At 42.5% G+C, this 16,255-nt stretch overlaps 1 protein-coding gene across 2 annotated transcripts; it reads left to right on the plus strand.

Annotated features, from left to right (window-relative positions):
• The first annotated feature begins 219 nt into the window (after positions 1-219).
• Positions 220-15,214, plus strand: vimr2 (vimentin-related 2). 2 transcript variants are annotated; one of them, XR_013771118.1, is made up of 11 exons: positions 220-360; positions 814-958; positions 1,092-1,250; positions 1,453-1,572; positions 3,714-3,809; positions 5,708-5,839; positions 7,292-7,423; positions 10,357-10,467; positions 10,565-10,689; positions 14,153-14,316; positions 14,398-15,214. XR_013771118.1 is itself a non-coding variant. In XM_079228683.1 (10 exons), exons 1-10 carry the CDS (start codon positions 251-253, stop codon positions 14,217-14,219), a joined length of 1,197 nt encoding a protein of 398 aa, XP_079084809.1. In that variant the 5' UTR covers positions 220-250; the 3' UTR covers positions 14,220-15,214. The 2 variants fall into 2 exon arrangements, 1 of the variants encoding a protein (XP_079084809.1); XM_079228683.1 differs by having other exon boundaries at positions 14,153-15,214.
• The last annotated feature ends 1,041 nt before the right edge of the window (positions 15,215-16,255 follow it).

Consider the following 16,255-nt stretch of genomic DNA (forward strand, 5'->3'; position numbering starts at 1 on the left):
CATTTTATTGACAGTTTTGCTATTTTGATAAACAACAATTGTACAATGTTTTTTGAGGCTCACTCTTCAGGCACATGTGAAATCGTTACTGGCTGATGTTCACGGTATATTTAGTCTCCTCGGTTGCCGGTGAGAGATCCTTCCCCTCAGTGCTACATTCTCATCCTTTGTGACTATAAAACTCCCACCTTGGACCTGCTGCCACTATTTGCCTGTTGTGTTGTAGCCCTGTTTGGACCAGTCCAAAGCCATGGCCATGCTCAGAGTGTCTTCATACCGCAAGCTGTTTGAGGACGACAGCTGGAGTCGAAATGGAGGGTTGAGTATGCAGTGTGCAGGGCAGTACCGGGCCTCTGTCAGGTCAGTGTGGGTTTCTGGGTAGAGGGCTGCACTTTACAAATTGTCCCTAACATCTAAAGATCTTACAGACTCAAGTGTTGTTCCACTTAAACATATGTAGAAGTTAAGATGTTTTTGAACAGAAACAAATGTTTGAGTGTAAAGTTCACGAGACTGACTGATTCTAGTTGGTATGCCTGATAGTTACATGTAGTTACAGCAGGTTATGCTAAATGGTTTAGATGATAGCCATGTGTGCTCATGGGTATAATCACATCATAGTTAATTTCCTGTGACTGTGATGCTGAACTGCAGACAAACTTTTTTGTGTTTCCTTCTGAATATGGCAAATTACTTTGACTGTATTAGGCTTTGTGAAAGTCATCAACTATCCCTGAAGGTGGATCAAATGATCTCTCCCTAGGATCCTTCAAAATCTAGTCTAGTCTTTGCTCCTTTGTGTCTTCCTATCAGGGGTGCGGCTGTTGACAAGTGTGACTGTGACAAGTTAGACTTTGTGGCTGCCAAGGCACTTAACAAGGAGGGTCTGAACCGGTTTGTTCAGGACCGCAACATCATAGCGTCCCTTAACGACCGACTGGTCAGGCTTATTGAACTGGTGAGGAAAAACTGCGCCCAACGACACATCAGCACTCTATTTTCCCTCTGCTGTGTCATGTCTTTGTTCTTGGTAAATTAAGCAGTACCACTATAAACTATATGTAGCGGTTTAATCTCTCTGTGTCCTTTAGGCCCGTTGTTTTGAGGAGGAGAATGAGTCTCTTGAATATCAGATTGTTGAACTTGAGAACAAGCTAAACAGTCGACAAGCCTGCTCCTGCATCACCTCTGCTGTGGCCGAGCCCGACTACAGTCTGGATGCAGTGGTGGAAAGACTGCGCAGGGAGAGGGTAAGGGCGCTGCGGCTGGGTGTGTCAGCTCTGCTGCATGTTTTGTCTGTGTGTGACATTCCTGAATTGGGTTCTCTCACATATGGTCCATTGCACTTCTCATTCCATCCCATCATTTTTATTTCAGTTTGTACAGTGACAAACAGGACTGACCTTTAACCTTGTCAAGATCCATCACTGTCGTCACTGTATCTCCCTGCAGGATGAGATTCTGTGCGACACCGAGGACCTGCAGAAGGAGCTTGAACGTCTGATGAAAGAATACGAGAAGGCTGCACAGCAGAGGATCCTCCTCCAGCAGGGACGACAAGATGTTGCTGAGGTAAATTTGAGTTGTAAATACAATAGCATCCGTACCTGGAAGGCAACTGACAAATTGGTGGAAGTCTGGGCTTTAATCAGGATTTAGTAACATAGTCCCCCTACAAAAAATATGTAATGAACTTTACTATATATAGCATAAGTAGGGTAAGCCTAAATTATTTAAAAGTGATATTCATAAAGGGTTTCTGAACGAATAATTATATTTTACTTTAGTACCGACAATAATAAATAAATAATTAACATGTAGTAATAAGAATACATTTGGAGCACATTTTAAAGGGAAGTTGAAGTATGTTCTTGACCAATTTAGTTTGCTATACCTTGTTCTAAGAAATCTGCTCTAGAAATTAAACTAGCTAAAGGGATTCAAAGCCAACAAACGATATCAACTACTTAATAACATCTAGAATTGCAGATTTAGTAACTTATTGTCAAGATAAAAACAGGCTCTTGTGTTCTTCACTATACAATATTATTATCCCTGTAGTTGTAAATCCTAGTTTTTTTTTTTAACTAGTTTGAGCCTTTGTTCCCAAGATACTCCCTTGTGTGGATCAACTTACAAAAACACTAGGTCCTACATTTCCTAAAATGCAATCAGTTTTACCCATAAAAATAGAATGTGTAAGTCTCAGACCTTTTTGTTGTGATAATGTACCTTGAGCACTAGATGGCAGTGTTGTCAAGCCTCTCCCTGCTCCACCTCCCCTCGGCCTCCTGGTGAATCAGCTGAAACTCTGCACAGCTGCTCCTCCGTAGCGCTACCCAATGGGTGTTGATCACCAGCAGTCACACAGTCTGGGCTGGTGGCCCATTGCAACCTGAGCCACCAACTTTTCCATTTATCTCCCCCCCCCCCCATCTCCCTCACACATGCCAGAGCCCATCACCTCCCAGCCGAGCCAGATGCGAGGGAGGCTTTAATTTCTCCCTTACAGATGTAATGCCGGCTGTAATACGGTGCCGTAATGTTCCTGCTGGCTCAGTTCTCTGGTTCTGAATTGGAAGCAGCTGCAGGCTGACAAGACTTGGTGGGAAATCAACAGGGAGGTAGAGGAAGGGCAGAGATGCAGAGCAGAGGGAACACAAACCAGCTCAACTCACAGCTAGGTGCAGTTCTCTCAAAATAATGGTGATGAGACGAGGCATGTTTGGTTTGTTTTTTTAGTATACTAATAGATATTGTATTGTATTTCCTCTCCTGCCAGTTCTCCTCCTTTTTAGGCACACACATTTCCCCTCATTTTTAAATTTTGTTCCAGTCATGTCTTGCGTTGCTAGACCTAGTTGGCTGCAGCAAAGTGCAGGTGCAAGTGAAATGAGTTTACAACATTCACCAGAATTAAAATACAATTACTATCAATTATAATCAGTATGTTTCATAAGTTGTGCTGGGAACAAAAAATCGACACAAAAAAAGTTCTTCACACTAGCAAAATATCACTAGTACCTGCTAAAGAGCCAGGTATTTTCTTGAGGGGTGGATAAAGACCAAAATAGACCTGATGCTAACAATAGGCAACAGTTCCAATGTGTCTGCTAAATGAACTTTATACAGTGCTATTGTGTCAGTGTTGTGTTTACAGCTTCTCCACAAGTGCTCAAAAAGACAACTAATGCTGCTGGTGCTAAAGTTGTACCGAATGTGATTAGCAACAAGTTGTCCCCAGCAGCTGGACCGAACTACTTTCACTTGCTGCTGTCCATCATGGACCTTGCCACCCTCCCAGTGATACTCCAAACTCTCTCTGCATGTGTCCAAAAGTAAATGCCGGCACCCACAGTAATTGCATCCAACACAAATTAATCTGGTTCTTTTAAATAGAGTGGATGAGCTGAGAACCCCTGCTAGCGGTTAGATTGGTGGACAGGGCTTTTGTGTCTAGTTAGCCTCCTTCTGATCTTCCTCCTCCTCCTTCCTCTGCATTGCAGTGTCTACTTGCTGTTCAGTGAAACGGGTAGATGTGCTGATGGTTCTTAAAATGGTTGTTCAGTGCAGAAACAAAGCTGTTTTTTTTCCTATTCTTCTCCAACCTGTGGTGTGATTTACTACACAAATGGCAGTTTTCCTCCAACAGAAATGAAGTTTAACTTCTTTACCTGCAGCCTTGTTCTCTTTTAATTTGATTTTCTTTGCAGGAAGTCGATGCTGTGACAGCAGAGTGTTTGGCGCTGAGGGAGCAAGTGACTATCTACGAGGAGCAGCTGGCCAACATGGAGGACCAGCACACAACGGTGAGGGGGAGAGAGGATATATAGCTGCACTGTGATGAAACGGGGATTGTTTAAAGCCATGAAAATGAGGCATTTCGGTTGGAAAGGAATGATGGAGAAATGCCAAGGCCTGTGGTGTCAAAAACAGCTGTAATGACCCCACTCACCTTGATGAAGAGCCAAAAAGAGCCCTATCAACAGTAACATATGGGGAGAGGATTAAAACACAAATTATGTAATTGAGTATATCGTGCAACCAGTCAAAATTAGGCCTTTGTTTCAAAAGATTTCCACGTATCCATAATCATAAACAGAGACGAGAGGAAAGGGGAGAAAGATTGGAGGGAAATAACAGGAATAACTGAGTTCTGAGATACTTCAGGACACACACACACACACACACACACACACACACACACACACACACACACACACACACACACACACACACACACACACACACACACACAAGTGTACTGCTAGCATCAGTACTGTCTGTATATTGGCTGTTTGGGGCGAACAAACAAATGAACAAAACCGAGAGGTCAACTTCACATGAATGAGTGAAAATGCTCTGAACCCATACATATTTAACACAGTGACATCTTATGTAACTCTTGACATGGAAGCGAGTACACACACGATGTGAAATGTCAAACTATTGCTTTAACATAAGGATATGTTTGCAACCATATCCAATTCACACACACCCTGTTCTCTCAACCTTCTACAATATTCTCCACCTCACAAGGAGATGACAGACACGCCCCAGTATCAGATCTTGAGGCTGTAGGCAGAGCGAGAGAGGGCGAAAGAGAGGCAGCTGAAGCAGGACCAACTCCATCACACTGTGTTTTTCTCTGCAAAGCCGGGCCGCCCAGCGTTTAACACACTCCCTCTGGGACACGCTCGATAACTCTCAGTCCGGGAAATGCAGCGGAATACCAAATGAAAACTGAAGTTCCCTTTGTTTTATTAACTGTTGTTATTATCAGCACTTTCAGATACCCCATATTCCCCAGACAAATCGGCAGCTATGTCGTTATTTAGGTGGAGGGGAAAGGAGAAAAATGTTAAGACTGCCACTGCAGCTCTGCAGCAGTTCATTTATCTCTGTAATGGATGTGGTTGTTTTTTTTACTAAAGGGGCTACATATTGGAAGCTGAAGACTAGTATGTTGAGGTCTTTGACATGTGTCTAAATACACCAAAATGTACTGCATCTGTCTGTATTTGAAGAGGTGGACTGTAGCCAAGTACTTTTATGCAAATATGGTATTTTTTTCATTTCATGCATTGCACATCTCCTGGACTAAATTCAGTGGCACATATTGTACTTTACTACACTACATGTATTTGAAATGTAATGCATATGTCAACAGTATATAAAAACACTCTCAGGGATCATCTGCATAAAAATAACTGTTACCTTATACACATGAAGTTCATTTCACAAATGATGCTTACATTGACTGAAGTAATATTCAAATATAAATAATAAAAAAAAGTATTGATACCACTCTGGAAAAAAACACAAGTAAAAGTCGTAGTTGCATTCAAAATATTATTTAATAGTATCAGGAAAATGTACTTAAAAATTGTAAAGTAAAAGTATTCATGGCCCTTTTCAGTATTACACTAATCAGTGTTATTTATCACATGCTTTTTACTTTCTTTTTATTTTTGGACAGAACAGCTGTCAAATGTATGTTGGGGAATAGAAAATGCAATATTTCCCTATGAAATCTAGCGGAGTAGAAGTGTAAAGTAGCATACGATGGAAATACTCAAGTAAAGTACAAGTAGCTCAGAATTCAACTTCAGAACAACACTTTAATAAATGTACTCGGTTACATTTCACCACTGAGTAAAAAAATGTGAATGTGCTTCCCCACTGTGTGTGTGTTTGTTGTGAGCAGGCAGTGGAGAGTCTGCTGGAGCCATCTGAAGGGACGACGGGACCGGTGGGGGCGATTACATTTTGCAGACCTGACATCACTGCGGCCCTGGATGTAAAGGAGTACTATGGCCAGCTGGCTGAGAGCCTCCAGGTACATCACACTGTAACGTAAGACGCACAAACATGTCATGAAGTATAGCATGTTTGTATACAACCGTAGAATCACAACAAGGCCTTAAACTGCACATGAATGGACTGAATCTCATACTCGCCAGAGGTGGAAGCCCATATTATTATTTTTTTTTATGTGTGAAAATAAAAATACACTTTTAAAACGATGAATGGAAACTCACTTTATGAATTGTGAGAATAGAGAAAATCCTCTTGCCTCCTAACATTGTAGCATTAACTGTTAAAAAGAGCCAGTATTTCACAAAAAACGGAAAGTCCAAAAAATATCTACATACTTGTTACACGGAAACTTAGTTTTTCCTCCTTTCCTCTCCCATTAATTATCTCACGACCCCTCCGATTTATCTTGTGACCTTTTGGAGGGGGCTGACCCCAAAGTGTGTCAACCACAGGTCTAAACTACTTCATTGAATATAAAGAAATGCCGGCTAAACCTTGACATCTACAACAGTAAAATGCCACTTTCATATTCATGCACCAGTTTTAGGATTTTGAATTACTTTTACTTGGGGCATTTTTTATTTGTTACATAGATCCTTTTACTTAAATAACAGTAGCAGAGTACGTCTTCCACAACCGGCTGCCATCCTCCTACTGGTCACCTTCTCTCTCCCTCTGAAACATCTCGCTCAGGTCCAGAATGTAAATCTCAACTTTCACAAATCACACAACGATACTCCCATTTGTTTTTGTTCCCTCTTAAAACAACACGGGGGAAGAACTTGAGGTGTGTGTGTGTGTGTGTGTCAAGCAAAGGCATGCTGCATTGGGGTCAGACTATAGCTCCGGTGGGTCTGACCTCCTCTGGGTCGAGGATGTCTGCCCGGTTCAGAGGTCACGGCTGTAATCAGACTGCTGGCCGCCTTCCCAGGCTCCTCAGCAGTACCGGAGTGGACGCTAGTGTGTGTCCTTGATTTAGATGCATGGCTGAAGGGTATCCAGCGTCTTTATATTGTTGTATGTCTAGATGCATGGATGTGTTTTTTGTTCCCCAAACCCCCGTCTATTGCCTCTCTCTCCCTCCCACTCGGGTTCTTCTCTCACCAGCTGGACACCGTCCTGTCTGTGCCTGCCCTCAATTACGAGACGCAATTGTCTCAATGCTAAAAATGATTGCTATTGGGTTTGAACAGTAATGGTGATTGCTGGCTGACTCCCACACACCTGTGCACACTCATGGTGCTCGTTTCTGCTGCATTTATTCCATCTAATCAGAAGTGTGGTGGACACGAGGAGAGGTTCACCCATCAGCCGGCATGAGAGGCTCTGATTGCTCTTTGCTCCCCTGACAGAGTGCACTTAACTGCCCAAAAGAAAGCACTGTCCTCACGGTGCTTGTGCTTTTGCAGACTCAAACTGAATGGTCATAACTTTCACGACTGCGCTTCTTCCTCTTTTTCTGTCTTTGCAGTGCGAGTGTGGCGCAGCCTCATCTGCTGTGAGTCGTCGTGGTGATGGAACACAACTGGAAGAGGGAGGAGCCGGAGTGTCAACCGTCAAAGATGCGTCAAAGATAAAGGACATCAGTGAGATGAAGATGCTGGTGAGTGGACTCACTGCTGTTCACTCACTTTTTGTTTTGTCTACCCAAATCACACACAAATGTGCTCTACATTAAGATATGGGATTTTGATATGACCTTTTCTAGGATTTCTGCGACTTGCACCTCACAAATCTCCTGTTGTGCAGACATCTGCACTAAGCTAACTGAATAATCTTCATGCAGAGAGTTGAATACAAAGATTGATACCAATCTCATGTCTTTACACTAGAAATAAAGCTACAGCAAGCGGCTGATTAGCTTAGCACAAAGACTGGAAACGGGTAAACTGCTAGTCTGGCTCCGTCCAAAGGTATCACAATCAGAGGTTGGGCTAGCCGTTTTACCGTATTTGCCGTCTTCATGCTAAGCTCAGTAAGCTGACTGTGATTCATATTTACCACACTGACATGAAAGTTAAAATGCATATTTCCCAACACTTGACTATTCCTTTAAAAAATGACTGTTCTCAAGATTATCCAGAGTAATGGGGTCATTGTTGTTTTAAGTATGAATCTCAAACTGACACTTATAAACCTCTGCAAATAAAAACAAAACTGTCTGCATGCTGGTAAACTGTACTGCCAAGTAAGGCATTCAAAAAAAGTTATTGGGGGTGGGGGGAATGAACTGACCCTTTCAGTCTCACATTTTCACATAATTTAAAAGCTTCAGTTACGGCCTTCTTATTTAAATGTTTCCATAATACATGTCTCACCTCTTTACTGACAAAACTCTCTTACAACTCTCAACTGGCTCTGCTTTGGCCATCAGCTCCTAAATCAGACATAATGGTGAGAATGAATGGTTTCCCACAGCAGGCAAAGGGAGTAGAGAACAGCTGAGTGACAGCAGAGCAACAGTGTGGGAGATCCTGCTGACCAGAGTGTTTACTCGGCGGACACTTTCAGCAGGAGATGTGAGGGGCTCGGCTTCAGCTCAGAACGGATTTATTGCCCTTCGTGTCCTCTGTTATTAAGTCCAGTCTTTCAGAGCATCTGCAGCGTCATAAACATCTTAAAACTTAACACGCACACTGACTTTGAACGGAAGAGAGGAAATAAACCTTCATCGGATATTTCTCATCCAACCAGCAGAAAAATGAAATCAAGGGAGCTTTGAATTAAATGGCAGAGTGCGGCATCAATAAGGAGACGAAACAGTAAATGATGAGTAAAGTCACCAGGTGACTCCAGAAACTACCTTCTCTTCCTTCACATTAGCCTCCTTAACATCCATCAGTGATCCGACCACAGCTGACACCTAACTACATCTGTAACAAACATGGTGGTTTGGTTCTCATTACTGTGGCTGCAGCTCTACCTCCAGCTCTTTAAATAAACATTGAGCCTCTGTAACCACAGCAGAACTCTCCCGACATCATCTACTTTTCTCTAAAATGCAGCACAAAATCCCCAGTTCGGCTCAGTCCAGCCTGACGGATGAACAGCACGGCTTGATCTGCTCTGTTTCCTCTCTCGCCTGTGATGGATGCCTCGGGTCTGGTTTCTCGCTGAGACACAACATGGCCAAACAAACAGATTGCAGTGAAATCAGCCCTGACGCAGAAATGTATATAATAGAGCAGGCACTGATGGGGTCGTACGCCACTACTCTCATACGCACACGGCCCAGACCTCACTTATCATGCCAGGCAGCACGGAGGAGTGTGGGAGTAAGTGACTCGACCAGGTTTGAGAGTCATCATCAGCCTGTGAGTTGTTACCCGGGTCTTCTTCTACTCACATGATCTCGCTGAAAGACGAGCACGACCGCATGGATCCCCATCTGGCTGTGACAGCTAATTGTTGAACTTCTGTGATTGCTGTAATTACTCACGGCAGGACACCACAGCTTCAGACATGGGGGGCAGCTATGCTCCTGCTTTAGTTTGTTGAAGTAAAGGAACCTGTTTTATCTGTGAAGCTTTGTTTGATTGGCATACTTAAAGGACCCAAGTGTAGGACTTAAGGGGCTCTGTGAGCAGAAATAGACAGTGTTCCTACTATCTTTTCATTAGTGTATAATCGACTGAAACTAAGAACCGTTTACGTTAGCTTAGAATAAGCCCTTCATATCTACCAGGGGACCAGGTCCTCTTCCATGGAGTCCGCCATGTTGCACAACTATAGTAGCCCAGAACCAACAAACCAAGCAATGCCTCTCGACAGGGTTTTTCTGAAGGCAACCATGGGTTGGGTCAGGAGGGGTTAGCGAAGCGGTATTCAGATACAATTTGCAACCTCACCACTAGATGCCACTAAATCCTACACTTTGGTCCTTGAAGTTCTGGTTCAGTGGAGCTCTAGTTCTATCCATTTATAGTTTTTGGGTAACTAACCCACAGATAATTACTCATCTCTCTTTTAGCTCATTGTTTTTGGTTTTACAAGCGACAAATTCTGGCTTTATCATTCCCGTTTTCAGCTGGAAAACACATTTTTAAAACTACAAATGTCATCCTTGTGGTAGCACTGGATCAAAGTCGGTAGGATTTATCATCTGGAAAAAATAAATGTCTGCACAAAATTTCATGCAGTTAATTTAATAGTTGTTGAGATATTACTGTCGGAAACAAAGTGATTGACTGAATGACTGACAGATGGTATCAATAGTCACACTGCTAGATCCTTTAAAAAGCTCTAATAAAATAACTACCTGCTCAGCATCAAATGGCAGACGAAGTTAGTGATTTATTTTGTGAAAGTCGAACATCTATCAGCCAAAAATCCAAATGTATTTCTCTGTAGTTGACGAGACATGAAGCTAAAGAATAGTACATATGGAACGTGCTTGTTGCAAGATGGCCAGAAACGCGACACGGGACATGCAGGATCATCATTACATTATTAGTAACAAGATAACTCGGTAGAAAGCATTGTTTGGGGTGTATTTGAACGAATGACTTCTCCTGTATTTCGTCTATATTTCTGTAGTTTTCAGAGCTACAGAAGGAGCTGGCTGAGCTTGAGCTGTGTAACGAGAACCTAGAGGACGAAGTTGAGATGAAGACGGCTGCATACATGGATGAGATTGCTGAGTTGGAGGTCTGAGAGTGGACTAATTAACGATTAAGCATCGGTGCAAAGGACCAGTGGTTTGGAATTCTGTCATTTATTGTGTGTGTGTGTGTGTGTTGTTCAGTGTACTACAGATGAAATGCGGCACCAAGAGGCCGACTTCAAAGTGCAGAAGAAAGAGCAGTGTGAAGACTACATGGAGCTGCTCAGTGAGAAGATGGCCAGAGACATGGAAATTGCTGCCTATAGGTAAGACATTTAAAACATAATAATTATAATAACATATGATCTGGGCTTCACAACTTGAGACAAAACTGAGGATCAGGTTAGCCTGCAAACATAAACATATACTTGGGACTGACTGAACAGATTTTGTTTAAAGCATCCCCGTTAGCTTTGAGTAAGGTAGTTGCTAGTCATCATATATACACCTGCATTTTATGAAACTCCAATCTGAACACAAAAAAATGTAGCCAAGACAAAAAAAAATGAAATGGACTTTCAAATTGGACTGAATTGATGCATAACTTAAACTACTGACAAATATGAATCTATGCAGGCTTTATATACTGTGGATGGACATCATTACATTATCCAATCAGTTATTCCAGCACTCTTTGCACTAACACTCTGCGCAATTGGTAAACTTGGAAGAATAGTTTTTAGTCGTGTGTGTATATGTACTTATGTCCATTGTTATATAAATATATTTATATATGCATATTTATTTTGACTTACTTGTATGTTGAGAGCTACTAGACACCAGAGTCAAATTCCTTAATTGTATAAACGTTCTTGGCTAATAAAACTAGTTGTGAGGAAGAGATGGACCAGAACCACCGTCTGTAACACTGGGTTGGGCGTCACAGGAGATGTTATTACAGTCACTAAATATATTAGCAGAATCTTTTCCGTCGTCTTTTATTTAACATTTCTATCTGCAGTACACCTTTTAGCCACATGAGGTAGCCTGACTGTTCATATTGGTCTGATAATTGTAGCCTACTTATAACATGGAATCTAGTTTGAAAGACGAGCATACATTCTGTTTGTTTTCCTGATGAGAGGGAAAAAACAAAAGCATGTTAACTCTGCCTAAATGTATATTGTTTGACTAACAAGAGGAAATTAAAAGACTAAGATGGCCTGTTAACTCCCCAAATGCATTTATTTGGTCTCATTTATGAAAATATTCAACATGTGTATATGTTTTCAATAACGCATGCATTTAAGTTGTGAGTTGCTAGCAGCTTTCAGTCTGAATAAGCTTTGTATTCATCAGTAATAATATTATGGCCCTTTATATACCCTCACAACTCTCATTCACCTCTAACAAAAGAGCTGCAGGTCGTTATTCTTAAATGGGACCCCTCAATTTTCTGTATGGTGTACACAATGCACAATTATGCCAGAGAAGATAAGGAGACTTTTTAAACAGTGAGGTCCAACTGTCAGCGAGACTGTCAGTCAACAGGACAACTGTGAACCAGCTCTCTGGGTCAGAGATGGACCGCCATGTCTGCTGGAGAACATGGAGGTGTTCATTCCAACAAAAACACTGCACCAGGTGGTTTCACTGATTACTTCTCCTGTTAAAGGTGTCATGAAGTCAACTGCTGAAGTTTCTGATTGCAATTAAAATCTGAATTGCTGAGACTTCCCTGACATGCATTGTAGATCCCCGTCTCTGCGGTAGGGGGTCAAATGAAAACAGACGTCCCCTGCGGTGCCGCGCATTATTTAAACCTGTCGAGGAGAATGAACTGTTAGGGGCAAAGCACACAATAGCCCTGGGATGATTTCATTAGATTTAAATTAACTTGATCCTCTGTTTGACATTCTTTACATACTGTATGAGCAAATTGTGAATCACGCGAGAAAACACCCGGAAAGGATGTGGGCGGCATTGTTTTTCAACAAGAAGGTTCTGCGTAAGTGTTACCTTGAATATTGCAAGGAGTATTTCCACAAGATCCTGTGTACAAGTCCAATATTGTCAAAGCATCTCATTTATTGTAACTTGGACATCCACATTGTCCATTATAAGACACTCTTGCAAACAAAGGGCTGCCATCACAGACTAACTGGGGTCACAGGAAACTGCTCCTAATTATTATGCTGTGTCCTGTACGTGAGCTTGAAGACGTTTTCATGACATTCCTTCATTCCACTGACGTTGTTTAACCACCTGCTATCCTGGTATGCGGACTGACGTACTTGAAGCACCACCTCATCCTGCTGCCACGGGCTTCCTCCTGGTCCCTCCATCGCCGATCCGACTGCATCTGACCCCCAGGGGGCCCTGCTGCAGACCTGCGCTCAGACCCTCACAATGCCTCATTAGAATGGGCAAAGAGGGCCTCACATGTCAGCGCTGTTTGCTGGGCCGGGGCCAGCGCTTCTCCACGGCAGCCTGTTAATGTCATCCGTCTCCTTACACAAATTTCCAAATTCGCCACAGTTTTAATTCTCTCTCGTTACCCAACAGACAGTCTCAAAGACATTCAAGGCAAAGGAAAGGCACACAGTCAACGCCAACTTTTTTTCCTCTTTTTTATAAACTTTACTGGATGTTTTGCCATCCGTGATTAAAGCCATGAATAAGAAATGAAAATGGTTGTTAATTCTCTCCGTGCCGTGGCAAACTGTCTGCACAACAGACCCTAATGACCTCGGGCTGCCATTACTCGGTAGCTTATCGCCTGTGAAAGCATCTCAAAGCAGTTGAGGCAGATGCTCACTGCTTTTGCTCTCTTCTAGTATGACCCATATTACACTGTAATTCATTTTGCTGTTCATTGTGGTTTGCTCACGCTGCTGCATGACTCGGCAACAAGTATCAGCTGTTTTCAGTGAATAGCTTTCTAAAACCCACTATATGTTCCATTCCCAGTATCAAACAGCAGACGGACACAGTTAGAGACTGGCTCTTTAGCTGCTAAATGCTTCACTGTGTTCACAAGCTAGATATTTTCCCAGGAGTTGGTGATCAAAAACAGAGTTAAAAGAGTTTAAATATTGGATTTATATTCATCCGATGGACATAAACATGATGTCAAGTGTGTGTGTGTGTGTGTGTGTGTGTGTGTGTGTGTGTGTGTGTGAAACTGCAATATACTAATATGTCATGAAATGTGTATGATAATGTGAACTAACATTTTGGAAGTCTGCTGAATTGAAACCTTATTCTCATTGACAAAACAGTGTCATTTCAAAGTCAGTTAAGTGGCTGTTCTAAAACTTTGGATTATATCACATGGTCTTCATCAGTAAATGGAGTTTTCCAATTCACATGGTCGAACCAGCCGTGAGTGCATGTGAGTCTCTCTGTTGCGTTGTCCCACTGGCTAGCTAATCGCCGCCGCTTTGCACTTTGCTCATATGCTGGTTACCGCCGATAACGGCATCCTGACGCATGGCATCACTGCGGAAGCGTAGCAACCAACCTAAGGTTTGCTCCGTCAGCACTGTTGCCACTCTTTGCAATGTTTGGGCTTTTAACACCTTTTGCAGTTAGCCACCTGCTCAGCAGCCGCCATGTTGAGAGCCGTGTGGAGGCAAGAGATATGCTCTGAATTCCCTGTCGAGAACATTTAGGGTGAGGTAATTTTGTCAACTGCTCTTTCCAAAGCCAAGAGGAAATTTGTGAGTATGTCAATGTGGTCACCTGTACTTTGTACGTTGATGTATTTCTCTGGCGCAATCATAATAGGAGTCTGGTGGAGGAAGAGGAGGAGAGCTGTGCGACCTGTGACGTGACGCGACGCCGGACAGTCTGACTGGCAGGCGGGATGCTCCCCCTCACATGGATTAGAAAACAGACCAAAGAGAAACGAGGAAAAACACACTGACACCAGCACTAGGATGAAGCTTAAGGTACCAATGCAGCAATTTAAGCAGAACTTATCATGACAGATTAATGCCGTCTCGAGGTCTAAACCAGGCCATTTATAACAGGTTGCTGGCAGATGACCCCGAGACTCCAAGAAAGATGGAGCTGTCTCAAATAGGTGGGAGGATGGGGGCTGTGCGATGAGTGTGTATCCATTCAGTGTCTGGCAGGGATATTTCCTTAAGTGGGTTTATCTTTACCAGCTAACTGATGCGGTTCATAAATGATTTGTCCCCTCTTTGTTGGACGAGTCCCACACACACAGAAACACACACACACACACACACACACACACACACACACACACACACACACACACACACACACACACACACACACACACACACACACACACACACGCACGTGCAAGTTAAACTGTGTGGCTCCGGGAAGTCCTCCCCCCCCCCCTGATACCACCTCATCCATCACTCAAACGTTGTCTGATTACCTGCTCTTAACCCTTGACCCATCACTGTTAACAAACATATTGTCAGCTCTTCTTTTGATCATTAAAAGCATCCCACCTTCCCTTTTTGCTTTTACAGTCATGCGTTCTTGTTTTGTTTTTATATATAACCGACTGTCAGATGTGCAGTGCACTGTTTGCTTTTCAAATGGTTTATGAAGTTGTTTTTTCTGCGGCTCTTACAAAATGAGCATCTGGATGTTTCAAAAAGAAACGCCTGTGTGATTCATTATTGCTCCTTTGAAAAGCAATCTGCCAATTTACTGTTACTGACATTTGGTAATGCATTCCTCTGTAAGCTTTTCCTTAATTTCAACATGACTTTCAAACGGTCTGTAATAAATCATGTGTGGTTCCCGCTTCTGCACAAGCGTCAGTATGTGATTTAAATAAAAAATAAAAGTAGTTGCATGAGAGATCAAATCATTCTCTGTGATTTTTTTTTTTTTTTTTTTTTTTTTTCTTTTGTGAAGATCTCCGTTTCATGACAAACTGCTTGGGAATATTTAAGACGTTCCCCCACAAAATATAAGTACGCAGAGAGCACAGTGAGGTTAATGTTCAGTGATCCTTCTTTCATTCATCTTCATGTTCAACGAGAGATTTGAACATTCCCAGCTATTAACGATCTCAAAGGCTTGTTAGCTCTGCCATAAAGATGAAAAATGCTGCTAATAACGGATCAGATAAGATTAGCCACACTCTGTGAACTTGTGGTGGTGATGAGGAGTTAGTCTCTGTAATAATTGAGTTCAGTGTCTGGAGAAAGGGCTGGGAATGGGTGGATACAGTGACTTGTTTAATTGTCCCAACATGAAACATGGCCGGCTCAGGAGGAAGCCGCGTGTCTGTTTGCTCGGGGCGGCAGAGCTCAATCAAGACCTCAGAGGAGAGGAGGTGGAAGACTTTGTATTCCCTCAGGGTTTTCCTCTCTATCTCTCAAATACAAAGCCAACGAACCATCCAGCGTTCCTGATCTCATGGGACTGCTCTGTCTCTGCCTCGTGGTAAATAGGAGAATATCTAAGGAAACTGTCTTCCTCTTAGAGTTGTGCTTTCCCTTTATCTTCTCTGCCTCTTGAGGAAAGGTGATTGACTGTATGGAAATCCAGGAAATGGACTGCACCAGAATCATAACATTTAGGCTTAATATCCTGCTCTCGTAAATGTGCTTCCATACAAGAATGCACACAGACATATGATAAGCAGTCAAATATCCCAAAAATAGAATAATACTAAGGGGTATAGGAGGAGGAAAAGTCATTTTTAGTCCCATTCAGGCGTATTAATGAGGGTTAATGTCATCAAACCCCAAACAAGAACAAAATATGATCAACCATATTTATATACTAAGACAACAAGACATTTATTTTGTGTGCGTAAAGGGGTTAATTCTCACATAAGGGCAACAATGGAAGGCTCTGTGAGGATGTATGTGGGAACACTGCCGACAGCAT

This window comes from Taurulus bubalis, assembly GCF_910589615.1.
Source record: "Taurulus bubalis genome assembly, chromosome: 13".
Classification (NCBI taxonomy): Eukaryota; Metazoa; Chordata; class Actinopteri; order Perciformes; family Cottidae; genus Taurulus; species Taurulus bubalis.